Genomic DNA, 27685 nt, shown 5'->3' on the forward strand with positions numbered 1-27685 from the left:
CTGATCTGTTTCCTGAGTGCACGCAGACTTAGAAACCGATGTAGGAGAGATCCATGCTGAACCTTCTAGAAGCTGCCAAAGTGTTTTCCACAGAACACATCACGCTTTTCTTACCAAAAAAAAAAAAAAAAAAAAAAAAAAAAAGTGGGGCTTGTGAAAAAGACTAGCTTGTGTAATTTATAACCACACAAACACATGGCAAATTCAACTGTCATTCATAAATACAAAACTTTATTTGCACTTCATTAGTGTAGAAAGACCACGATGCTTCTCATACCACAACACTCAGGACACGCCAAGTTATTCAAATACATACTTATTTACCTCGACTAAACAAAACGGTGCAGTTTAATAAAAGGTATACCAAAGATAGAGTTCACAAATTCCTTATCAGACCAGGAAAAAAAACCCTCAAGAAAAAAACAAAACAAAACAAGAAAACTTGAACACAGTCTAGGCTAAATAGGCATAAGCTTCACCACCAAGGGGAGAAGTTTATCGTTACAAAGATACAGAGTGTTTAGGCAAATGCATGTGTATTCTTTGATATACTAAAATGTAACTCTTAAAATCCCTTTAAACAGGATTTCTGTAGGACAGCAGTATGATTTTAAAATCTTTTCTATAGTTTTCAAAATGCTTCTTTTTCTTTCTCTTTTTCCTTTCCTTGTGATGACAGGGATTGAACCCAGAGCCTCACGTACGCTGGAAAAATGCTCAATTACTGAGCTACAATCCCAGCCCTTCAGGTCTTTCTCGATTGAATCTTTTTCATTCTTAAAAGAAGGTTGCAGCCAGTGGGAAAACCCCAGGTTCTGCAGCCGCAGGACCAAGTCCAATCCAGTCCCCTATCTAGGAAAACCTTCTCAATTCATAGCCATATGTAATCTCACTGGTGGCTGTGAAGGAAGCTTTGCTTTGGGGCAGAGACACTCCAAACCTTGAGATGCTACATGGAGAAAGCCTCATAAATAAAGAAAAGGCAGTTGTCTTGTCTTCCTTTTCAAAAAAATCTTCAGTTTTTGTAGATTTTCGTTGAAACAGCAAGCGAAGCACCAGGTCCTGTCTTCTCATCGGAGTGTCTGCCTTATAGTGTAGTTAACAAGGACGTTTCTCTCCCATTCTTCATATTAGAAGTACTACGTCTCCCAGTGTATGTACACTAGACACTGGGATAAGGAGGAAATATAATCTGAAGGGACGTGTGTAACCTATAACCCGACCTCACCCAGGATTGCATATTTGCATATTTACAAGTTAGTGTGTAGCTGACTTGGGTTACAAAGTGCGAAAGGAAGTTGTCACGTGATTGTAGTGCAGAGCAGAATGCTTTCCCCTTCTAGCAATGGCTTGCACCATCTCCAAAGTATCAAATCAACAGCATCGGACGTGTGGTCTGGGTGGAGGCAGCTCTGGTGGGATCTCAGGCTCTGGTTGTAGAGAGAGGATGCTATTGGATAACTCGCTTCTCAAAACATCGAGAGGCATCTAAAGGACAAGAAGAGAGCACAGATGTACCTCGGCCTTGCAAGCAAGAGGAGTGTTTAAACTGTAAGGCTTTCCTTTTATGTGTACGGGTAGGTTGTCTACATGTATGTCTACATACCACATGCCTATTACCCAAGGAAGCCGGAAGGCGGTGTTGGGTCTCTGGGAGCTGAAGTTACAGATGGTTGTGAAATGCTGGGTGGTTGCTGGGAATTGAACCTGGGTCCTCTGGAAGAGCAGCCAGTGTTGTTAACCACCAAGCCATCTCTTTAGCCTTGGAAATATTATTTGTAAGTCTCTTTGGAAGAGACTGGGAAGCAGCTTGGTGAGAAGTGTTTGCCTGGCATGTGTGAAAAGACCCAAGGCTTGGTTCCTAGCAATGTGATAAAAAAAACCCCCACCATTTCTTTGCACAGAATCTACTATGATGAAAATTTAACACGTTACTCAGTTGAAAACTGGTCCATTGTCTAAAGGAAGAAGCAACCTCTGCCAGGTTCGTAAAAGGCGCTCGCTCATTAGTAGCTTCCAAATCATGCCACATCTGTGAGATTCTCTGAGCTGGTCCTCCTGGACACATTCGGTTAGTGCTTAACAGTGAGCCCTCTGTACCTGAAGGTTCTAGACTGCCAGACAGAATGCAACTCTGAGAAGAAATAATTGTGTCTGCAATGGCCATTCACACCTGTCTTTAAACGCCACACGCTGTAGCTGGTTGACACTGTTAAGTCATCTATCGATTTCGGGTGGTTTCAGGGTTCCTACAACCACCTTTCTGGTGAACATTAACTGGAAGGGGCTGAAAGATGTCTAAAGAGACTGTGGCTGTTCAGTCAGGCTGCTTAGCCTGCAAGCATCTCTCTCTGGAGAGAGGGGCTTGAGGAAAGCAGTGGCAGTGGCCTCTCTCTAAGCTAGGAAGACTGCACACTGCTCTAGGTCTCTGTATTAAATTTAATTCTTGGGCTGGAGAGATGGCTCAGAGGTGAAGAGCACTGACTGCTCTTCCAGGGGTCTTGAGTTCAATTCCCAGCAACCACATGGTGGCTCACAACATCTATCTGTAATGAGATCTGGTGCCCTCTTCTGACATGCAGAACACTGTGTATATAATAAATAAATAAATAAATAAGCAAATCTTTATATTTAATTCTTGTGGCAAAAAAGGAAAAAATAAAAAGAAGAGGAAGTGTCAAATAAACACAGTGTTTTATTTATCTATAGTGCTGGAGACTGAACCCAGGGCCTCTCACTGTGCACGGCACTACACTCAGCCCCAGTCTATCTGTGTACACAGCACTGCCCAGGAAGCTGGGCAAATGTTCTGAGCCATACTCCAGCTTCTTACAGTCACCAGACCTTGTCTAAGTCACCACAGTCTGTCTCAAGGCAAAGCCAACAGAATGTCTACAAACCCTAAGGACTCCACAAACCCATGCATGAGCAACAGCCACCATGGTAGCTAGCTGAGCAGGCACACCCACCCGTCCGTCCGTCCATCCATCCGTCTGTCCATCCGTCCACCCACCCACCCACCCACCCACCCACCCACCCATTACCTTTTTCAAAATATCATCAACGAGTTTCAGAAAGATCTCATCCACGTTGAAATTGTCCTTGGCACTGGCTTCGCAGAACCGCATCCCGGTTATCTGCTGTGCAAACTGGGAAGACATGTGCCTGCTTTAACCATGAGGTGCCGCCCGCAACGGTGTGGGTGTGCCAGGCGGGGCCTCTGACAGGACCACAGACTCTGGTTTACCATTAAGGGAGGGAAAGGAGGGGTTCAGGGTCTGAGAAGTCTCATTTATGCTCAAATATCAGACTCATAAGGATAGCAAATTTCTGTAAGTAAAAGCAATGCAGATCTCTAGGGACCTTTACATCCTGTTATGTGTCTCAATGTACGAGGTATTGGACGTTTAAAATGCATCACTGCCTCTCCATGACTGGATCCTTAGCAAAAGCCAAGGCAGGAGAGGAAAAGAACCACGAAGGCAAATTTACAACCCCCAAACACTTGTTCTGCACAAAATGCCAACATGTAGTAATGCAGTACATATCAATGTGCTTTTGCCCTCTGCTTCAAAATGAACCCAAAGAAGAAAACAGAGAGTGGACAGCGCAAAGGGTGTGGCTGGGGAATTGCTGTCCTTCGACAGTACAGGGGTGAGCTGTGAGGGGGAGGGCATGCTGCAGAGTGCAGGGTGCTGCTTGGGAGAGCCCACATTCACTCACCTTTTCTCCTTGCTGCCTGGAGATTTCTCTGTCTGTTTCACAGTCCAGCTTATTTCCGACCAGGAGAAGCTCAGCGTCTTCTGAAGCATACTACGGGATTTTTAAAGACATCACACACTGACAGACAAACGCAAACTCAGGGGCTTGTCACCTGTCACTCATTGTTCCTTCTCTCCTACTGTCTCTGAGCCTCGCCTGGGGGTGGACAGGGCTCACAGTGTTAAGTACCTTCTGAGGGGTGGCGGGAATGACCAAGGCCTTGGTCACTCTTAAGACTATTAAGGAAGTGATTGGAAATGAGAGGCAAGGGGACTGGAGAGATGGCTCAGAGGTTAAGAGCACTGGCTGCTCTTCCACAGGTTATGCATTCAAATCCCAGCAACCACATGGTGGCTCACAACCATCTGTAATAGGATCTGATGCCCTCTTCTTCTTCTTTTTTTTTTTGGTTCTTTTTTTTTTTTTTTTGGAGCTGGGGCCCGAACCCAGGGCCTTGTGCTTCCTAGGCAAGCGCTCTGCCACTGAGCCAAATCCCCAACCCCTGATGCCCTCTTCTGGTGTGTCTGAAGACAACTAGAGTGTACTCACATACATAAAATAATCTAAAAAAAAAAAAAAAAAAAAAAAAAAAGACAGGCAAAACTATGTACTCAAAATGGTCATCAGCTGTAAAAATCAAACTTAGGTTGGGGATTTAGCTCAGTGGTAAAGTGCTTGCCTAGCAAGCGCAAGGCCCTGGGTTCGGTCCTCAGCTCCAGAAAAAAAAAAAAAAAAAAAAAAAAAAAAAAAAAGACAAAATTAAAAAAAAAAAAAAAACAGGTAGAGACAAGCGCAGCAAAATACAAACACACACGCAAGCCCCCTCCTTCTGCTCTGGAACACTGAGTGACATGGGCGGGCCAGTAGAACACCCATTAACTCTACAATTGGGGGTGGGGGAGATTTAAGCTATATCTGCAAGGACTTTTTAAAAAAGGCAGTTACAACAAGATCTCTCTCTTTAAACAATGTCGGTATCTCTTGAATAATTCACTCCCTTTTGTGTACTTCTAAAACATCATTTGAGGCGACTGCGTGGAGGGAATCTCGGGACCATAGCTAAGGTACTCTTGCAGCTAGATGAGGGTGTGGGAGGACAGCCTGGCCCAGAGCGAGCATTCCAGAAATGGGGGGTCGTAATGGCTTTGGCTGTGAACATCTTTAATCCCAGCACTTGGGAGGCAGAGGCAGGCAGATCTCCCTGAGTTCAAGGGTAACCAAAGAAGGCTATGGAGTGAGACCCTGTCACCAACCCCCACTTCCCCACCCCAAAAAAAAAGGAAGGAAAAGAAAAGCTAGGTTTTATAGAAAGAATGGTAGAACACGGGACTGCTGGGGCTCCAGACCTTGGTGGATTTACAACCTGAAGTTCTGTCTTCTTGTGATCCCCTCCCTCATCAGCAACTCAGAGGGACACAAACACTTGCTAGGTATTTCTGAGGGGGGTACCCACAACTGCAACATGGATCTTTAGATCCTCGAAACATCTCCCAGCATCTGAGATTATTTTCAGAAATGTAAGCCCCAAAGACCAGGACCAGGGGAGGGGAGACAGCTCAGCTAGTAAAACGCTCACCACATAAGTATGAAGGCCTTATTAAACTCTATGAACCGCGTGTGCTGTTTAGATGAAATGTAACTCCCCCCCCGCCCCCGCGGGCTCTGGCATTTAAATCACTGGTCTCCCAATTGGTAGGTTTGGTAAAATTTAGGAAGCGTGGCCTCATGGGAGGAGGCGTGTCTGTTTAGGAGGCGTGGCCTTATGGGAGGAGGTGTGTCTGTTTAGGAGGCGTGGCCTTGTGGGAGGAGGTGTGTCTGTTTAGGAAGCATGGTGTTATGGGAGGAGGTGTGTCTGTTTAGAAGGCGTGGCCTTGTGGGAGGAGGTGTGTCTGTTTAGGAGGCGTGTCCCAGAGGTGGGCTTTGAGGGTTTAGAGACTCACACCACTTCAGGCTCACTCTCTACTTTGCTCTTGGTGTTAGATGTGAGCTTTCAGCTTGCTGCTCCAGCTGCTGCACTTGCCTGCTGCCAGGCCGTGTTCCCCCATGTGAATGAAAATGAACTCTCATCCCTCTAGAGTGCCAAAGGTCCAGCTACATGATCTCTCCTAATAAGTAGGCTTTAAGAATCGGAAAAACCTTGTTTAAGAAAAAAGGAATATTGATTGACACATGCCAGCAGCACGCTGGCCCAGAGTCTGACGTTGTCAGTGACTTCAAGGGAACAAAGGGCTACCTCAGCTCTCATTTAACACCAACCAGCTCTCTGTACTTTTGGTTTCTTAGTTGTTTTACACAGCACTGGTTCTGGAAGCGATGCGGCTGAGCTACGTACTATTAGTCTGTAATGATATGAAAATAATGGCTTTTCTTTACATTGGTTTTGTGTGCGTGCATGCACACTATATGGCATGCGTGTGTAGGTCAGAGGACAACCAGCAGGTTTGGCTGCATGCATCTTTACCAAACAAGCCCTCTTGTCAGCCCCAGGATGATGGCTATCCGGTCATTTTTTTCCCCCAGGGATTTGAAGTTTTGTTTTGTTTTAAAAACCCTGACTCTTGACTTGGGCCTAAGCACAAGTCTGATGGATGGATGGGCTTTCGATGTCCTCTTCCTCAATGTATGAGGGTGCCTCAAGAGTAAGCCATCGTCATTGCATTTGAAGAGTGGCAGAGCAGACCACGGACCCCTCCAATCATTTCCCCACGTCCTCGACCATCTGCTTCTTTATCCTATAAGTATCCCTAAACCTATCCACAGGAGGTGTGTTTGGGACCAGGGTCTTCCCCACTCACAGCCGCTCTCTCTGCAGAGCAGGCTTGGGGAGAGGCCCGGCTCTGCTCCACTCTTTTTGGTTACTGAGATTCTCTGTGTAGCCCTGGCTGGCCTGGAGCTTGTCCCAAGTTCTCGGAGATCTGCCCACGTTTGCTTCCCAGGCGCTGCTGACACACCGTGAAGAGGCACACACTGAACCCTTTTCCAGCAGCTGTAAGACACACAGACACCGTCAGGTCTGACGTCGATTGTACACATCCTGTTTTGTATGTGCTGGTAATGTAAAGGAACTGGGGACAAATGAAACTGTGGCCAACTGTGTCTGCACGCTCACATTTCAATCCAGCTGCTGCCTTCTAAAGGCGCATTCGCTACGCACATTTCCTAGAGGAAAACACGGTTCACAATACCCTGGAGATACAGGATTTTCTTCATTCAAAATTGAGTGAGAACTCAATGTTCAGCAGAAGGAAACCTCTTGTTCAACATGAGAACAGAAAGATGTCCACCGTGCTGAGGATGACTTCTGGACCACCCATGGGCGCCTTAACCACACAGTGTCCACACGACTTTCCTGTTTAGTGTAACTGAGAAAGCAGCAGACAGGGCAGGAGTGAGGATGGTTTTGAAATCCAGCAATCCATGAGACCAGAATGGAAGCCGGCTCTCGGTTGCATGCTGGGTAATGTATCCCACCAGTGCCCCGTCTGTAGTGAGGCTGCCGTACGGCTTAGATGGCATTCGGTCCACTGTGCGTTCTGCCCTTTAATGAGATCTGCGTGCTGTGAGATGCGCACAGCACAGGCTGAAGGCCACGACGGGGGATGTGACGCTTACCTTATCGATCATCTTCATCCACTTTGGCAAGTCATCGAACGTCTCTTTCTTGGTGATGTCATACACGAGTATGATCCCCTTGGCACTTCTGTAATAGGCTGAGGTAATGCTGTTGAATCGCTCCTGCCCTGCTGTGTCCCTAGGAAACAGCAGTAAACTCAGTTCTCAAGCCACCGAGGCAGCCAACTCCACGTTCTAGTGCGAACACTTGCTCTGTACCCCACCCCCGGGACGGGGATGGGGACGGGATTTGGGGATGCTCTGCTCTGAGCCTTACAGGCGGACTAGGAAAATGTCAGGCTGATCTACACTGTTAAGAGACACGAGATGTATCTGTGTTAACAACTAACTCGCACAAATGGAGACAGGCTACCCACTGAGATCAACAACCTTTCCGGCCTGCCATGCACCATCGGAAAGCTACAACAGGGATGTCAGGACATCAGAACATGGGGTTGTGCACGTCTTCAAAACAACAGGGGGACTCAGTACTTCAAACCCCCTCAGTTCCCACTCCTCACTGAGGGTCACCCTCTGACCTGCCTGGTCAGTGCTTGCGGCAGGAAAAACAGCCGTTAGAGTGACTCTCCGGCACGCCACAAACACTCAGGTTATTTTCTACTCCTCAGAGCTACCACACACGACAGTCACCACACGTGACTGAGCAGCAGGGGAGAGGAACGCTGTTCTAGCCGATGAGTGCTTTGCTGCACATGTGTACGTGTACCTTGTATGTGCCTGGTATGTGTCGGGGTCAAAAGAAGGCATCGGGTCCCTTGGAACTGGAATCAGGGATGGTTGACAGCCACCATGTTGCTTCTGGGAACCCAACCTGGTTCCTTTCTAAGAGCAACAAGTGATTTTTTTTTTTAAATTTATTTATTATATATAAGTACACTGTAGCTGTCTTCAGACACACCAGAAGAGGGCATTAGAGATGGTTGTGAGCCACCATGTGGTTGCTAGGATTTGAACTCAGGACCTCTGGAAGAGCAGTCAGTGCTCTTAACCACTGAGCCATCTCTCCAGCCCGCAACAAGTGATCTTAACTGCAGAGCTGTCTCTGTCTTCCACAAAGGACCCATGAGAAAACCACTGGATAAGATAACCAACTGTTGATGACTGAGTGATGCTGGGAAGATATGGAAAATCCATACCCTTTCTCTCTCCGCCTTCACCTCCAGGAAAACAAGTTTCCATTGTAGTGATAAGAACTCATTGCTGGAAATTTGGGTCTTGCTGTCAAGGAGTCTTATTCTTATTTCTCTCTTTGCTTCTGAAGCTGAAAAATTCCTGCAATTCCATTTTTCTGGCTTGGTAATACAATATTTAAAAATATTTATTTCTAATTATGTGTATGTGCAATGCCTGCCTGTATATTGGAATGGGATGCCTGAGTGGCCAGACGCTTCAGACCCCAAGTGGGTAGAGTTACAGGCCTGTGTGCCCCGACCTTGGAGAAGGGAACCAGACTGTGGGTCCTCTGAAAGAGCAGCAACAGCTTGGCACAATGATGAATGCCTTCCATCCCAGAACTCAGAAGGCAGAAGCAGCTGGATCTCTCGGTTTGAGGCCAGCCTGGTCTACAGAGGGAGTTCCAGGGCATATGAGATTCTTTCCCAAAACAACAGCAGCAGCAACAGAGCAGTGTGTGCTTGTAACCTCCGAGCCGTCTTTCCAGCCCTGGTTCAGAGATTCTTATTTGCCGTCTAATGCATTCACATAGATGGCACCAATCATAGGATAGGGACCCACCTGGGCCGATGGATAAAATGATGGGGTCTGCAAACCAGCCTGCCAATCCTACATCGTCTCAAGGCAGGAGACACATTTCAAAAGCCTCAGGTCCATTTCCTCACAGCAACTTGAGAGGGATGGCTCAGCAGTTAAGAACGCACACTGTTCTTACAGACAGCCCACATTTGGTTCCCAAAACTCATATCAGGTGACTCACAACTGCCTATAACTGCAGCTCCAGTGGACCAGACACCTTCTTCTGAACTGCACAGGCATCTGCCCTCATGCATATATTTCCACACAAACAAACAAACAAACATACATACATACATACATATATGTTTTTATATGTATATACACACAAAATTCAAGAAACGACATACTACTGGGCACATTTTGTTTTAGTGACACACTGAATAGAAAGACTTAAGTGCAGAGAAACAAGTGGTGCTTTAAACACAATCAAAAGGGGCTGGAGAGATGGCTCAGCAGTTAAGATCACTGACTGCTCTTCCAGAGGTCCTGAGTTCAATTCCCAGCAACCACATGGTGGCTCACAACCATCTGTAATGGGATCTGGTGCCCTCTTCTGGTGTGTCTGAAGATAGCTACAGTGTACTCATATAAATAAAAATTAATACAAAAAATTTTAAACACAATCAAGGGATTAAAAAGGTGGTCTTGACAACATGTAATGTTAAACCATGACAGATAGCTGACACTTGGGGATTCTAAGAGTGTAGGACTCTTCAGTACGGTATTTTCATTAGGATGACCACAAAGATAAATTATCAAGGAGAACCTCAGTTGTTTACAGTTCCTCTGTGACAACTGGGGAAGGAAAGCTCTGTCCTATGAACAACACGGTCCCTCTGTCCTAAGACAGTGCTTCAGCAGGTGACCGAATGGCACAGCAGACAACACACAAACACGTCACAACAGCAATGGCCTGGGGACCGCCCTGGATTCTGTGTGACAAACAGCAGACGCTGGGTTCTAACACAGCCTAAAAGTCTAAAAGTTCAAAGGTTCCAAGTCCTTTGGAGCTGTCACACATGAAAAACTCTACATGTGACCCTGAGAGATTCAGGCCCACTAGAGATACTGCATAAGATGTCTCTGAGTACTTGTCAAACAAATGGGCTTTAGACTTGGGACCCACATCCAAGTCATTTTCATTGTAACCCTGCAGATATTTTACAAATTCCAAACACTTGTGGTTTCACAGATTTCGGATGGGAGTGTCCGATCTGTACTTTCATTAAAGAACAGAAGAGGGGCCTCACACCAATGCGCTCTGCACCAGCAAAATGAGTAAAAAACGATTTCTATCACTGGGCTATCCCTCTGGCTCATTTTTTTTTAATCTTTTAAATTTAATATTTCAGAAGAAAGTCTTTGGAGTGTGGTGCGATTAATCAGATAGCTGGTGTATTACAGAAGTAAGATTCACTCTGCAAATCCCGTCAGGAAAAAGAGGTTGCGATGGACTGATAACTTGATCAGGTTGAACAGCACCCCGGGCACTAGTGAGTCACACAGCCTCCTGTAAGGGAATGCCTGCAAGAGGCTTAGTTAACAAGTGACACGCGGCGGGCTGGGCGCTCGGCCCGAAGAAAGCCAGGGGCAAGGCCAAGGTGGGAGCTGAGCACCAACATCCCATTCTGATTCCTGGGCTGCTGAGACGGGAACGAGCAGCCCCTGGCTTCCGCCACTGTGAAGACTGTGCCTCCTTAAACCATGAGCCAAGACACACCCTCCTCCTGTAAGTTTCTCCTGATAGGTTCTTGACAGGAAGGCAGGGCTTCCTAACCCAACACTGGAATAATCCAACACAAGTGTGTGGTTAGCATTGTAGTAAACCCGGGAACACAACACCACTCTTTCTCAGAGACTGTCGCCAGTGTCATGTCGCCAGTCGCAGACATTTACAGGAGGGTCAAGGGGGCAGAGGGCAGTTTCTGGGGACTGCTTTCACATCTAAGAGAGAATCGGTCTGAGAACCCCATGTGTCTGAATACCCACAATCAACTTCCATCAGGGAAGTCAGGAACTGATCAGTCCCCCCTCTGGAGACACTGTAAGGGAGGCCAGAAGAAGGCGTCACATGTTCTAGAGCTAGAACTACAGGCAGTGGTGAGTGAACCATGTGGTGTAGGTGTTGGGAACCAAGCTCGGGGCCTTCCGGAGAGCATAGCTGCTCTCAACTGTCCAGACATCTCTCTAGCCCCAGGACGTGTTCTGCCTGTCACCCACTCAGATTGGCTGTCCACACATTCTAATATTAGCTCCATTACCCTTCTCAGGACAAAGAGCAACAGCCACACAGGCTAGACCCAGAGGTGAACACGTCTGGAACCCTTCAAGAGAGAATAGCAGCTTGTGTCAGAGATTAAAAGTTTACGTCTGTGGGTGTTTTACCTACATGTGTATGTGTATGTACTAAGTATGAGCTTAGAACCCACAGGAGGTCAGAAGATGGTGCTGGATCCCTGGGACTGGAATTCCACAGTTGTGAGCTACCCTGTGGGTTCTGGGAATCAAACCCAGATCCTTTGGAAGAGCAGTCAGTGGACTTGACTGCCAAGCATTCTCCCTCTGCAGCCCATGAACGATAATCTGGTGGGCAGCAATGAACTGTACAAAGATTGTTACCTGGTTTATGGACTAGTGTTAAGAGACACTACTTATTATTATTATTATTATTAATTTATTTTGGTTATTTAAGTATCTAGGCAAAACTGTTAGAAACAAAACCATAAAACCCGAGAGGCCCTTATGTGGGTTACACAGTTGCAGATGACCAAATGAAAGTGATTACCTCAGGACGCCAGTCGAGCAAGGCTGGCTTGGCTGCAGCTGTGCCCCAGACAAGGACATGGATGGAGGATGGACACATGCCACTAACATTCAAGCGTTAGATGACCGGTGATACCACAGATGCGTCAGCGATTAACGCGGATGAAAGCAAACACACACAGACGGTGGACAGACAGTCAGAGCGGAGGGCGACCTGCCAAGAGGAGTTAGTAAGCTGAGTGTGTTGCACCAGTGTCTTGAGAACCACAATGCATTCTCCAAACAGCTGAGTGGGGGGGGGGGGGGCTACCACTAAAGCACACAGGTCAGACCCTGCCCTTTCTTCCACAGAGGTGGCCGGTAACTTCGGTCGGGTACTTCTAGCTGCCGCTGTGGGTTGTTAATAGGGAAGAGAAAGATTTAAGCACCGACTACGGTTAGAACACAGCTGGCCTGGCCTCCTGTTCCAACGCTGAACTGAGGGTCTTCTCTCATCGGATGGGGTTCTGGGTCCCCTTCCGATATGCAGAAGAGGCCCCAGTTACACAGTTCCCACAAGCCAGTGAGAAAGAGCATGCCTGTCACACTACGTCCACACCACACCAACACAAGGGCCCCTGAGCTGCTTGTGTAGGTGATGTGTTTTCCCCCACCTGACAACATAATATGGTTATGAACATACTGGGATCTTTTGAAGACCACGCAGTAACTAAAAAACACAAGACATATCTTTCCCCGCAGCAGTGCTCGGGGTGGAAGCCAGCCAGGGTCTTGTACATGCCAAGCAAAGAGGTCTACCACTGAGCTGCATGCCGAGTGCAAGGCAAACAATGACGCAACCATTTCAACGATGGAGTTTGGAGACATGTCAGTGATCGGAAACACAGGCAGAGAGGCTCACACAGCTCTCAGGACGGTAACAAGACACCCACCCCATGGGCAAATGAAGTGTGACGGGAGGGAGGGGTGGCTCTCAGGAAGTGCTCTTCGTCTGATGTTAAAGGGAACGAAAGGACATAGGCAGGTGAGAGGGTTCAGGGTTCGTTTTAGGGGCCAAGGGTGTGGACTGCTAAACATACAGGGAGTGACTGGGACAGACCGCTACTTACCAGATCTGTAATCTAATTTTCTTCCCTCTTAGTTCTACAGTCTTGATTTTAAAGTCAACACCTGTAGAGAAAACAAATGACTATGAAGGAAGGCAGGAAAAACACAGTGTATCAAAGAGCCCTTCTTCTGGGTAGGGAAAACAAATGACTATGAAGGAAGGCAGGAAAGACACAGTGTATCAGAGCCCTTCTTCTGGGTAGGGAAAACAGATATGAAGCAAAAGCAGTAAAAACACAGTGAGACACAGTGTATGTACCAAGGAGTCCTTCTTACGTGAGCCACTCAGAAAACTATTCCAAGAACTCAAAAGTGAGAGGGACAAGGGTGCCTTGGCCTCAGTGTGCAGAGGGCTTTCTCGAGCGCCACATGCAGCCTAGAAGCCCACCCCGGCTTCATACCTGCTCTTTTATCTAATTTATGACTACTGATTCAAACAGCCTTTGTTTGAATCTAGAAGCTACTCATATATTAAAATTGTTAGCCCTCAAAAGCGTTGGTAAATAAGTGGATGACTCCGTCTATTACGAAGGAACAACCTGTTTCTAGTAAGCCACGTTAGGTGGGCAGCCTCGCAGCAGGCTGAGGTGGGGCACACTTGAGACAGGCTGAGCAACAAAATAAGACCTCAGCCTGGGAAGGAAATCTACCCATCTGATTAGCATATTCAATATCAATTTTTATTCATTTTAACACTGCAACCAAACCATCACATGTATTTTTTTCTTTTTAAAGACTAGTAAGCCTCAAGTAAATTTCAAAAAATAAATTCAAAATTTCATTTGTATATCTCATCAGATACCTCTTATGGTTACAGAAAAAATATTTCAAACCATAATTTTTGGAAAAAAAAAAACCCCACAATATTTACAGTAGAGAACTGAGAGGCTTGCCAACTACAAGCACTGGAAACATACGCCTGGGACAACTGTCCACCAGGACCAGACAGACTATCCCAGGCAGCAGACGTGTGCAGGTGGGGCATAGCCAGCACAGTGACTCTGCCTGTCCCATTTTGGGACCTGAGGCAGCAGTGGTCAGATGAGGATCTGAGATGAACACAAAGACATGTGACTGGCTTTAAAATTAGCAACACAGGACATGTTTTTACAAGACTGAACTGGTGGGCAGTCCCTAGACCTATGACACAGAAGTTCCGAGAATATAAAATGTACAGTAGGACAAAGGACACAGGTCTCCTGTATTTCAATCCTCCTCCTTCTTCTTATGCTCGTTGTTTGTATTTTGTTTCAGTCAGGATCTCTCTACAGCCCCGGCTGTCCTGGAACTCACTCTGCACACCAGGCTGACCTCAAACTTACAGGTCCTCCCTGCTGGGATCAAAGGTGTGCACCACCATGCCTGGCACATTTCAACTCGTGATTCTGTACACCAGAGCGGCAAGGCTGGCTAACACAACCCCATTTAAGTTCTCCAGCAGGCTGCTTCTCTGGCTGGCTTCTACTGGCTCTCGGGCATAGCCCCCTGGGGGCAGGTCTGAGCAGTCCGTGGCCTAAATGACTCCTAAATGACTCACTCAGGTGGCAGCTCTTTAAAGCGACACCTTGGGTGCATGACTACACTGCCGCTCTGACTATTAAAAGGCACATCTTGGTGACAAACCACTTCACAATAGTAACCTAAAAGTGTGTGATGTGAATTACAGATCAAATTCAAGGCTCCATGACTTTTATTTCACTTTTTAAAAATTAAATGAAGGGCTGGAGAGATGGCTCGCAGGTTAGGAGCACTGACTGCTCTTCCGTGCTGAGTCCAATTCCCAGCAACCGCATGGTGGCTCACAACCATCTGTAACGGGACCTGATGCCCTCTTCTGGTGTGCATGAAGACTCTACTCATATTTGTAAAATAAATAAGTAAATAAATCTTTAAAAAGTTACTTATTTGTTATTTATTGTGTGTGTGTACTTGTGAAAGTGGAGATCAGAGGACGATTTGCAGGAGTTCATTTTCTGTACCGTGTGGATACCAGGGAGCAGATCATCTGCTTCCAAGGGGAGCCCTTACACATAGCTATCCTGCCCCCACTTCAAATGAAATTGTTCTCAGAATCTGAGTTAAGAGAGATGTAACATTTGTAAATTTGTTATTTTGCTGAAGAGAACTGGCCAGTGACATCATTTCTCCTGAGCTCTGCTTCCAGTGGACAGACAGAACCCTTCACATGGCCAGTACAGGCCGTGTATGTCCTGAGGACACAGTTTTCTCTGCTACGTCATGCTGGGCCTCCAGTCTCCACTCCTCAAGCAGTTTGAGAAACCGGCCTGCTTTAGCAGCCCTCCACAAGGATCACTTCTCTAACTATGAAGCTCAATGAACAAAAATGAAAGGATCAGGAATTAATACTCAAAATCAGGAAACGGGACTGGGTATCAGAGACTGAACAGGACAAGGAATCTGTTTACCCACCGACAAGAGCCGAGTGTGGGCACAGAGTAACCAAACCACATGGTAACTGAGACACTCAGTGCAGTTAAGTGGCTAAATCTCTAATCAGGGCTGAAATGTGGCCAAGAGCAACACTTGCTCTCAAAGAGGAGGACCTAGGTTCAGTTCCCAGCACACACGGCAGCTCACAACTTCCCATAACTCTGGTTCCAGGAGACCTAATGCTCTCTTCTAACATACGAGCCTGCAGGCAAAAACACTCACAGCCTAAAATTAATAAATCTAAACAAACAAACAAACAAGTCTATAAATGGTAACAGCTCATTAAAATTTTCCCTCCCCAAAATAAGTAAACAAACAAAATACGTAAACAAAGTAAGTGAATGGATGGATGGATGAACGGATACAAGAGCGGGGAGGTGGTGGCCTACACTTTTACCCCAACCCTGGGGCAGCAGAGGCAGGTAGATCTCTATGAGTTAGAGGCCAGCCTGGTGTACAGAGTGAGTTCTGCGACAGCCAAGGAAACAAAAAGAAACCCTGCCTTGAAAAACCAAAAATAAGTAAAACAGTCCCCTCCCTCAAATAAAATAACCTGCACGGTATCTAACAACAGCTCCAAGTAGCTTGTAATGATTGGAACTTAATCCAACCTATGGCTTGGACACATGTTTGTATTAATATAAGTATACATCGGTCATGTCTAGAAACCTCACCTCCCAAGTATAAAATGACTCCATGTTGTGTATCTGCAGCATCTGCATGCCACAGAATTGGTAATGGTCCTTAATGAATCCCAGCAAGTCATCGACAGTCTCAGCTGTCTACAGGAGCCTCGGGGACAGTCAGCGGGGACTGGAGAACTACCCACTCAAGGGACAAAGAGGCTGTCACCTGTTGAAAGCAGTTTCTCTAGGCTTCTTTACAGGCAAGCGACATCCCTCACTACCCTTTCAGTAAATGGGGACCGTCCCTGCCCCCAAGGCTGGGTCACACTGACCCACATTAGCACACCAGGCATTTGGCAGCAAAGTGCCTTCCCCCGGCCATGCACTCTTAGAGAACCTTCTTGTCTGCCCAGAAACCTTTTAAATCCTAGATTTCCCAAGGAACCTTCCCTGACCGCACCCACCCCTCTCCTGCCCCAGTTCCTGGCCATGCACTCTTCTGGTCCTTCCAGCATCCTTCTTTGCTGGCCTCACCCATAGGCTGCGTATCCCCAAAGACTCAGCACCTTGGCTTCCTGCCCAGGCTCACAGTTGGCCTCTCTTCTCCATTAAACGCTGTGTATTCAAGGAGAAATGCTGACTAATTTAGGAAAAATTAGGGCTATCCAGGACTGACCAGTTTGTTTGTTTTTAAAGAGGCAGAGGAGACAGATGTGAAATGGAAGCAACAGATACGAACACCTGTGCGTGTGTGCGTGTGTGTGCGTGTGTGTGCAGATGCATTCTACTTCCTATACAATTGTGTAAAGGAAAAGGCAGCTTTTACTAGACTGCGCACACTCAGCCCAGTGATCACTATGGTAACAAATTACCTACCCCGTCACTTCCATGGAGTGGTTAGCCCCTAAGTAGATTACTCTGGTAACGGGGACCCATGTTTAAGCTTCCGGTTGTTTAGAAGTCTTCTGAAAATAGCCATGTTTCCAGAAAGCCCTCACTTACAGTGTTAGGCTCCCTGTCACCAATGCCAATGTGTGGCCTCTGAGGTACTGTGGCTCCCGCTCAACCTTCATCTGTTTTAGCAGCGATGACAGTTACATCTGTCATCTAGTGCCTTGCACCCAAAGCATCCTGTGCTCAATGGCAGCCCAGCCACGTCATCTTGCAGGGGACATCGGATCAGAGACAGGAGGTGGGGGTGACTGACTGACCACATGCCTACAGCAGAATTCCTATTCAAGTTTACACTTGTGTGGGTGAGAAGAAAAGGTACATGGGGTGTTCTGCAAACGACCCATTTTCATCATATGATGTCACGAGGCGAGCCTGGCTTTGCTTCCTTCTAGGTGGTCTTTCATAGCAGAAGGAATTGGTGCCTAGGAAGACCAGAAGGAAAAACATTTCTAAACATTGTTTCTTTTGCTGAGCCCTAAGAAGTTACAAAATGAAAATAGCAGGAATACACAGACTCTTTCTTCACATTCCTTTCCTGTCGGAAGAAGAAATAACACAGTGGCCTAAGTCTTCGATAACAGGCAGCCTCCCCGCTTCCCCGCCCAGTAGATAGCCTTGCTTATCTGCCAGCCCAAGACCTCAGCTTGTCCTAGGCCACACTGGACTTTACCCAATATTTTTTTTTTTCGAGTATGGGGACCGAACCCAGGACCTTGCGCTTCCTAGGTAAGCGCTTTACCACTGAGCCAAATCCCCAACCCCGACTTTACCCAATATTAACACAGCTATGCAGTTCTGGGCTCTGACATAGGTAAAATGGCTGTGACACTGTAGCTCTGGCACAGTACTTGATGCCGGCCACTTTGGACATTTTATCCCTGCACTGACAGTGAGAGACTAAGAGATGTCAAGACCACAGAGGCAAGTACATCATTGGTGGGAGGCGCTGAGTGTGTGTGACAGACAGCTCTACTATTGTTAAAGGAAATGTGTCTCCTGCCCAAGCTGCACTGCCCTTGAGAAGAGTAAGCTGAGCCTACACCCCCTGAAGGAGAGCGAGATGTGGCTGGCTGCCTCTAGACCCACACATAAACACTGTATCAACCCCAGAAAATACGTTATGAGTGAAACCTCATGGATTTGGCTGACTTTTCTTCCCTAAGTTGTGTTACTGTGAGGATTCAGTAAAACTAAAAATAATATTCTAATTATGAAATCTTGTGATCATTTCTGAGGAAGACATCATTAAAGGGCAAAACTGGGGATGGGTAGGGCTGGACGGAAGGCTCAGTGGTTTAAGAGCACTGGCTGCTCTCAGAGAGGACCCAGGTTTGGTTCCCAGCATCTAAATGGTAATTTGAAACCATCTGCAACTACACTTCAAGGGGGACCTGTCAGCTTTTTTCTGGCCTCTGAGGGTATTGCACACATGTGCTGCAGAAGCATACATGCAGACATGACACCCACACCCATAAAGTAAGTCTTTAAAGGGGGGTGAGGGGGAGGGTAAACGGACCATGCTTCCTTACGGAAGTTCACTGGGCTGTGGCACTGGCTCTGCCTTCCCTTTCATTCTGACCTTGACAAATTCAGACCATCCTGGAATGCCCCCCTCCCCCCCAAAAAACAACAATAAAGGACACAGTCGCACACTCGAGGAGGACACACAGCCTCAAGAACTGACAGCCAGAGTGACCACACAGCCACAGCTACACCACATAGGGCAGGGGAGGCCAGGATTGCGGAGTGCCCACATCTCCTTGAGGGAGTTCTGTTTTCATGGAAGTATACAGGGGGAATCTCAGGAAATGGAAGTAAAAGGTCCAAGAACTGTTCTGGTGTTTGCTGTGTTCTAGGTCCTACTCTGAGAGCCTAATATGTGTCATTTCATTGCTGTGTACCCCTTTAGTGAACTTGATTATGCACAAGTAAATGAGATCTGACAGCAGTGGACGTCTGCTACTCCTTGTGTCACAGATCATTGCCAGTTCTTACTCCAGACGGGAAGAAAAGGGTTACAGTGGGAAACAGCTGGGGGAAGCCAGGTGTTCGGCCAGCTGTGGCTCAGTGCAGGCACCGAGGTGGTCCTCCTTCACCAGGACTGTGCCTGACACTTGGTATTTCTTAATCTACCGCATGCACCGTGTGCATCTTTAAATTTGGGTATAGATTTCCTGGCGGTTTCTGCATTGATAGCACTTGTATGGAAGACAGAATGGTGGATTACCTTTCTGTTCCAGGCATCTAGGACATGATACCCCATTTATTCCTACATTGTGAACTGGGGAGGGTGAAAAGCTCCCCCAACCCCCTTCCTTCCTTTCTCTCTTCTTGTTTTATTTTTTCAAGACAGGGTTTCTCTGTGTAGCTCTGGCTGTCCTGGTTCTCGCTTTGTAGACCAAGCTGGCTTCCGACTCACAGAGATCTGCCTGTCTCTGCCTCCCCAGTGCTGGTATTAAAGGCGCACACCACCATGCCTGGTCTCCCTAACCCTCTCTTAAGGCATGAGGGATCTGAGGGAAGTGGTCTGCTTTAAAACGCATCGGTAACACACAGAAGAGTCTGAACTGTGGTCCAGCTTACTTCCTACCAAACTCCCAGCACAGGGAAAGGCTGAAGAAAAATCAAAGGGCAACTAACTTCTCAACCCTACAAAAGCATGGTAGGGGCAGTGACATCATGGGGTTCTGGCAGAGTTCAGAGGCCTCTCCGTTAAGGACAGGAAGGGTCTCTGCACCCACCCCCCAGAGGTCCACTGGAACTTGTTTTTCTTTTAGTAAACTTAGGAGCACAAGGGCTGCAATCAGCAGACTGTCAAGAGTCAGACTGAGGGGGGACTGATGGGAGGCCTTCCAGCACACATACACAGCTCCTGTTAGGTCTGTAGTGTTGCTTCTTGGCGATTCCAGGACTAAGTAACAACATAACCACACTTAATTAGGGTAGCTGGTCTGTATGTAGTTTTGTTTTTCCAACATCAAATCTATACTAGGACAGAGAGGAAAAAAGTAAACAGCTAGTCTCTTCCCTCTGACGAAGCACACCAGTTCTCACCTCTAACACTGGACTGCCACTCTCTTTGTGCCCCACATCCCCTCTGAAGGGAGGAGCCAGGTGCTAGCTTTATGCCCTATTTAATGGCTCCCAGAACAGTCTGATGTAGATACACTGAACCCCTCAAAAATACCTGCTTAGGGACCACTGTACGAGGTCACGTTTTCTTTCCTGGTTCAAGCCAATGCTTTTTTGGAATAACTTATCTGATGCTTAGGCAGTAAAATACCTCTCAGCAATCAATCAGCTCAAAGGAGCCTCTTCTCTTCTCCAGCCAGTTCCAGGGCTTCTGGCTGACTCCAAGGGCTGGAACAGGGGCCAGGTCTCTACTCTGACCTCTAGCAGGCATAATAAAACTTTCTCTCCCGGTGTGAGAGGCAGAAACAAAGGGAAGTTCTGAGGCCAGGTCTAACCAGATTTTTTTTTTTTTTTTTTAAATCTTTACAGGCCCGCTAGCAACTACATTGAATGTTCAGAATCTCGGTGTAGCCTTTTTGAAAGTAAGGGTTTATTTTATTTTATTTAAAGATGTATTTATTATATATGAGTACACTGTAGCTGTCTTCAGACACACCAAAAGAGGGCATCGGATCTCATTACAGATGGTTGTGAGCCACCATGTGGTTGCTGGGATTTGAACTCAGGACCTCCAGAAGAACAGTCAGTGCTCTTAACCGCTGAGCCATCTCTCCAGCCCCTAACCAGATTTTTATTTTCCCAATACAACCCACTCCAAAATCTAGCTTTTCTCTGAAAGATAGCTTTCAGGTAGACAGATAACCAGGTGTCACATGCCGACACTGCACAAGCCTGTGGGCTTACACTAACCCCCTTAAATAAACCAATCACAGTGCTACTACTCCCTGAGCCGGTGACTTGAACTTCAGTTCCTCTCACCCTCACTTTTCCCTGAGTTGTCATGGCATGTCACTCTGGCAGGGAGATGGTGGGTGATCGGGAGGCTGTGCTGTTCTTCTGATGTTTGGGAAGGGAATTATGTTCCTTCTTCCCTAATACTCTCTCTGTTTTATGTGCAGGGGTGTTTTGCCTACGAGTGTATCTGTGGCCCATGTGCACGCCTGGTGCCCTGAGGTTGGAAGGGGGCATAAGATCCTCTAGACTGGAGCTGTATACAGATGGTTGTGAGCTGCCATGTGGTACTGAGTTCTGAACCCAGGCCCTCTGGAGGAGCAGCCATCTTAACTGCTGAGACACCTCTTTTGCAACCCCTCCCCACAACTCTCAGCAGGTCTGTCATGGCCAGGAAGACTGCATGTAAGTACAGAAGTGGAAACAAAATAAAATCAGCTCAGAGTTTTAAGCCAGAATAGTTAAGTTCATCTTGGCTTTTCTCACCCAAACTTCCTGTGGTGGCCCGTGACTTTACTTACAGCACTTGGGAGGCAGAGGCAGGCAGAGCTCTGTAAATCAGAAGCCAGCCTGGACTACAGAGCCAGTTCTGGGGCAGCCACTGCAGAGAAACCCTGTCTCGGAAAAACAAAACAAAACCCAGACTAAAGAGCAGAGCGGCCAATTTCTTCCATACGGGTTCTACGCGAAGTTAGACATCTATGCTGACATTTCTAGGCGAGCCACATAGCCATTTCTTTGGGGACTCGGTCATATTCACCTGTTTTATGACCCCTCGATTCTGTTGTCAGTTCAAGTGCTCCAGTAGGGGTGGTCTAGCCCCGGAAGCTGAGGCCCCATCCCTGCATGAACTAGAGAGGGCATCCAGGAAGGTAATAACACAAGGACTGTGGCCAATCAGTTAGCATCTCTCAGTACTTAGCTGTCCTCTGAGATGAGACCTTTCCAAAGGCAGGGCTGGGAAGCTTTAAATTTTGCTGCCAGGTCAGAGGTCAGAGGTCAGAGGTCTTCACAAAGAGCTTTAGAACTGCTAGCTAATCTTTCCTGATTTTTTTTCCATCTTCACTCTCACTGCTCCCCCCCCTCCCAAAACTGGTGATGGAATAACACTTTCACATCCATAATGAGACGATGACAGAGACTAAAGTCTAAAATCAACGCTTATGCCTCACACGCCTTATAAAGGTCGCAGGAAGGTCATTTAGTGCAATGGTTTGGGAGTGAGTGTCCGGCTGCCTGCAGCTGGAGTTATAGGCTGTTCTGAACTGCCTCACGTGGGAAACAGGCTCTGGTCTTCAACAAGAGCAGCAACACTCTTAACCACTGACCCATCTCTCCAGCCCCCCCCCAAAAACAGATTTTAATTGCTTAAAAAATAATCTTCTTTAAAAATAATTTTCTTTTTTATTTTTTATGTGCATTTGGGTTGCATGTGCGTCTGTGCACCGCACGTGTGCCTGCTGCTGAGGAAGGGTGAGCTTCCACGTGGGTATTAAAGAAAATTGAACCTGAGGGGTTGGGGATTTGGCTCAGCGGTAGAGCGCTTGCCTAGGAAGCGCAAGGCCCTGGGTTCAGTCCCCAGCTCCGGAAAAAAAAAAAAAGAAAATTGAACCTGAGTCCTTTGCAGGAACGAGTGTTCTTAACCACCGAGCCAACTCGCTTTTTAAAGAGGTATTTATACTAAATTAAGGGGACCCAGTACAAGGAAGACAGATCAGGAATTCACTGCTTCCGCCCAGAAAGGGACCATGAGAACGCACAGCTTCTCAAGTACGTTTACAGTAACATTGATATGCAGGGGAGGAAAGTGGATCAGTACGTCAGACACTGTCTAGGCCAGCGGTTCTCAACCTGTGGGTCACGAGCCCCTGAGAGGATTCTCCTGAATATCAGAGATCTTGCATATCACATATTTACACTATGATTCTCAACAGTAGTAAAATTAGTTATGAAGTAGCAACAAAAATAATTTTACGGTGGGCGTCACCATAACATGAGGAACTGTAAGGGCCACGGCTTTAGGAAGGTTGAGAACCACAAGTCTAGGCAAAGAAGAAACTAGAAAAACTGGCACAGAAGCCTGTGAGCTTCAGCTCAGAGGGGTGTGGACAGCTGTGGCAAACAAGCTTTCTTTTTTTTTTTTTTTTTTCCGGAGCTGGGGACCGAACCCAGGGCCTTGCGCTTCCTAGGTAAGCGCTCTACCACTGAGCTAAATCCCCAGCCCCCAAGCTTTCTTTTCCCACCCTGCTATCTTCAAAAACACTGCCCCTTTATTAATTACTAACAACCAGCGCTGGCTGATTAGTGCAGTTGTGTCAGACTAATTCAACTCTGCAAATACAAATATATTTGAAAAATCATGATAATTTCCATTAAATAATTTCTTTAAAGAATTATTTATTTATTATATATGAGTACACTGTAGCTATAAGTACAGTACACTGTAAGAGAGCATCAGATCCCATTATACATGGTTGTGAGCCACCATGTGGTTGCTGGGATTTGAACTCAGGATCTCTAGAAGAGCAGTCAGTGCTCTTAACCACTGGGTCATCTACCTAGTCCTCCATTAAATAATTTAAACACTGTAGCTTTTCACATCCTTGTGAATTCTATGTTTTAAACCCAATATGCTCTGATTATTGATCATAACAAAGATACCAATGATTCGCTGATACAAACTTAACATTCATTTACCACCACAGATCCCTAAGGAGTCTACTATTTTCTGTGACGAATGGTCCACAGGTGTCTGATTCCCTGTCAGAGGTGTGTTTCAGGAGCCCCTCTTTTCCCCTGTCAATGACAGGTGCCATGTCCCTGCGTCTGCCACCCATCTTGGTGGGCACATGCTTGGGAACTGTGGTCTCTTCCAGAAGCAGCCTTGACCCAGTGAGGAAAACATCAGGGAAGTCACTCCTGTTTGTGGGGCTCTTTGTGTTAGAATGAGCAGGAACTAGAAAACAGGCCCCAGGAAGACCTATGAGCTTCACTTAAACAGTAGATACAAGGCTACACTGCACCGAGGGGTGTATTTAAACAGCGTTTTCTAAAGGAACTTAAGGAATGAGCTTGGCTCCACAGGGTCCAGTGGGAAAGAATCCAGGAGGCTTGTGCGTTAAGTACTCTTCACTCTGTGCTCCCCTTGAGCACTGTAACAGCTCCTGCCGGCCCCACTCGCTCACTGAGCCCACGCTAGGTTACCACATTACCCGACAGGCAGCAAAACACCCAACACACAGCAGGTGCTAACAAACCACAGGTCCTCTAGAAAACAAAATAGCGCAACTCAGAGGCAGGAGCTGAAAAGGCACCTGTTAGCATTTAGTGTCTTTGGGCTTTCATTAAGCTACAGTTACCACCTTCCGCCGAAGTCCCCACAAGAAGAAACACTCATTGAAATTAATTACCTCAGGTTGCATATGAAGTACACAAAAACACTCAAGGAAAAAACTCAACCACTCTCAGTGTGGGGAGACACCCGTAAACATGGACATAGGATTATGTATGGACGGAGACCTGTTTCCAAAGGTCTGTGCCATCCCATGATGTCCCAGGCTAGTTTCACTTTGCCAATGACGGAAAAGCTCACAGGGCAGGCCCACCTTTCTCAAGAGGACAGGATGGCCAAGGTCTCCTAGTACCCACTTTGGTGTGCACCTAGGAAATCTTCCTAGAACGTAGGTGTGCCGTCCTAAAGGACAGCTCTCCCCACCCCTTCCATCACCTTAAGCCTTCATAGTGCTGTTATCCGATTTCCCTTCCGCATCAATACCATCATTTACCTTTCAGTTTTGCATATGTAAATGTGGGGCCATAAAAGACTGGTAAATTCTCGACTGCATTCAAGCACTTGTGTCAGAATCAAACAAAACGATATAAGCCTCATTTCCTGGTTAATAACTCCCTGCATACTCTTATGATCCAAGATTGGATATTTGCAGCGGGTATAATTATGTTACTGGGTTCTAATAACACGTCCCCAAGACAAACATTTAAAAAGCAAACAGGGTAGAGGAACATAAATATTTCCAAAATGGTCTGTTAAAAAAAAAAAGCATTAAAAGGAAATTTAAGTCAGTGTGAAAATTTGGAGGTTTAATTTTCCAGTAAGTACTTAAAACCGTGGTGGTTTTGTTACCCGACAACTTACCAATTACAATGGGGAGTTGCTAAAATCCTCTACAGAATTCTCATCTAGAAATGGTAACCATCAATGGTTACAACAGAAAATACACGTATTAGGATTCAGCTTTTCAAATCTCCAAGCTGAGATTTTGTTTGTTTTGAGACAGGGTCTGTCTATCTAGCCCTGACTGCCCTGGAACTCACTGTGTAGACCAGACTGGTCTCAAACTCTCCTGAACGCTAGATCTTTTTTTTTTTTTTACTGTCTGTCTGTCCGGTACCTTCTGCTTACTCTGTTTCTTCTTCTACAAAGCCACCCCAGATGAGAGTTTTCGGGGGAGCTTTTCCATGGGCACAACTGTTCCCCATATCCCTGACAAACCTCTACGTCGAGACCTGTCAATCCAACGTCACTAAAAACATTCCCTTGCAGTTTCTAATCCAGATCGCGAGGAAGGTACAACCGGAGCGTCACCTATGGATTTCCCGGTAATTCACCGACCTCGGGTGGGTGCCGGGGAACCGTCCTCACTTTGCCTATCCACCCGGTTATTTGAGGTCAAGGATAAACACAGCTGAAATCCTTTTGCCCTACATTTGTGCAGAGAACAAGAAAGAAACCGAAGTGTAGCTTTAGCGCGAACGGGTCTCTGCACTAAACCTTCTTTTCAGTAAACCGCGAAAATAGACGGAAAATAAGAAAGCAAACCCTGGTCCGTCCCTCCAGCCCGAATAGCTGCGAGGTCCAATCCCGCTTAGGATAGTGACCTCGGGGCACTGCACCGGTGGGTGGCCTTCGGCTCTACTTTCAGCTCACAAAGCCGTTTTCCTGGGCGAGCTGGAGTAACGGACCGGGAGTTTCCGCGGATGCATCACCCAAACCTCATGACCCGAGAAGGTTCCGGGAGGGAATGTCCCGGTTCTGGGGGTCGGACACCCGCAGAAAGGCCACGGAAAAACTCGGTTTGGTCCCTGGAGAGGGTAAGGCTTCCAAGGGAACCCGGGCTGTGCGCGGCTCGGATGCCAGATGTGCCCACGGCGGGAATGCCTGGGCACCCGTAGGATGGCTCGACGTGACACCGGGAGAAGACAGTCAGAGCTCCCACGGGGACGGGGACCGGGCCCCGACCTCCCCCAGGCCCACCCGCCACAGGCCCGGCGTACCCACGGTGGACTTGCAGGCCTCGCAGAACGTGTCGTCGGTGAAGCGCTCCATCAGGCTGGTCTTGCCCACGCCGCGGGAGCCGATGATGATGACCTGCAGCTTGAAGTCGGCCGGCCTGGGGGGCTGCTTCCTCCGACGGGCCTGGCCGCCGGACAGCGCCGGGGAGACCGCGCCCAGGCCGCCGCCCGCGGGCCGCCGGTGCAGCGCGGCGCTCGGATCCATGCACGCATACGGCTCGCGCTCGGGCCGCCGTCCGCGCGCCCCGGGCCCCCGCGCACCCTCCACCCGCTCCGCGCCGCCGCCGCTGCCGCCGCCGCCGGGAGTCGAGGAAGGGAAGCAGCTCCTCCGCAGCAGCGGCAGCAGCATCCCGGACCGGGAGGGGCAGGAAGCGCAGGCGCGGAGCCACGCGGGACCTGAGTGCGCACCCTGCCGGCCGGAGGACTGATCCGCGCGCTCCGATCTGCGGGGTGTATGAGTGTGTGGGTCTCTCTCAGTCACCCCCGTCCCCTCGACCCACCCTCCCCCGCGCACTTTCACTAGTGGTTTACCCTCACCGTGCACTGTTCCCAAGAACTACACACTTCTTTTTAACAGCCCGTCCCAGGGACGTGTCTCAAAGTGCTTATAGCCTGTGATCATTGTCTGGAATTTAGGGTGTTCTGGGTGCCAAGGGTCCACGATCTGGCTCACGCGGGGTTAGGGTGTGAACGCCACTCTGGAGAAAGCCCACGCACCCTGCAGGGCCGTGGCTCTGCGTGCACTTTTTCTGTGTGGGGCCCCGAGGAATCGGCTAAATTAACTGGGTTGCTGTCTTCCTCAGACTCTTGAGTTACAGTCCGTAAAACTCAGTAAGTGACATGCACCTTAGAGGAAGCCAGCAGGTAAAACTTCAGAGGACAAGCGACCTAAACTCCGAAGGTTTAGGTATTGACGTGGGTGGGTCATTTTGCCGTTTCTACTTGAAAGTATTTATGGCTACAGAAGCCTGCCAGGGATTTATTTAGCAAATTCCTCCGTGTGAACTTGAGCACCTCAGAACACAGGGTTCTAAACATGATAGCAGCTGGCGAGCCTGCGAAGAATGATCACGCTCCTCACCAAATTTCAGCCGTATTTAGAACTAGCTTTACTAATACATAGCGCATGCGTTTGTCTTGCTATGGATGCAAAGTTGACAACATTATTTTGCAACAGTAATCACAATTGGGATTCTAAGAATGTTATAGCCCACCCTACATCATCTTTCTTTTTTTCCTGGAGGTACTGGGGGTGGGACCTAGAGGCTCCCATGGGAATGAAAAGATTCTTTTCATGTATCATTGTTACACAAAACGTCAATACAAACGAAAAACAAAGCAATACTCCACACAGCCTGAGGCAGATCCAAAGGAGATACAAATGCAAGGAATTCAGCTGGTTC

The 27685-nt window shown here is 47.5% G+C and overlaps 1 protein-coding gene across 1 annotated transcript; it reads right to left on the reverse strand.

Moving 5' to 3' along the window:
• Positions 1 to 206: 206 nt before the first annotated feature.
• Rab12 (RAB12, member RAS oncogene family) lies at positions 207 to 26554 on the reverse strand. Its single transcript, NM_013017.1, has 6 exons — positions 26265 to 26554; positions 13020 to 13080; positions 7375 to 7513; positions 3724 to 3813; positions 3045 to 3149; positions 207 to 1488 (listed from the first exon to the last, which is right to left on the reverse strand). Exons 1-6 carry the CDS (start codon positions 26485 to 26487, stop codon positions 1375 to 1377), a joined length of 732 nt encoding a protein of 243 aa, NP_037149.1. The 5' UTR covers positions 26488 to 26554; the 3' UTR covers positions 207 to 1374.
• Positions 26555 to 27685: the final 1131 nt, after the last annotated feature.

Source organism: Rattus norvegicus, chromosome 9, assembly GCF_021556685.1.
Source record: "Rattus norvegicus strain SHRSP/BbbUtx chromosome 9, alternate assembly SHRSP_T2T, whole genome shotgun sequence".
Taxonomy (NCBI): domain Eukaryota; kingdom Metazoa; phylum Chordata; class Mammalia; order Rodentia; family Muridae; genus Rattus; species Rattus norvegicus.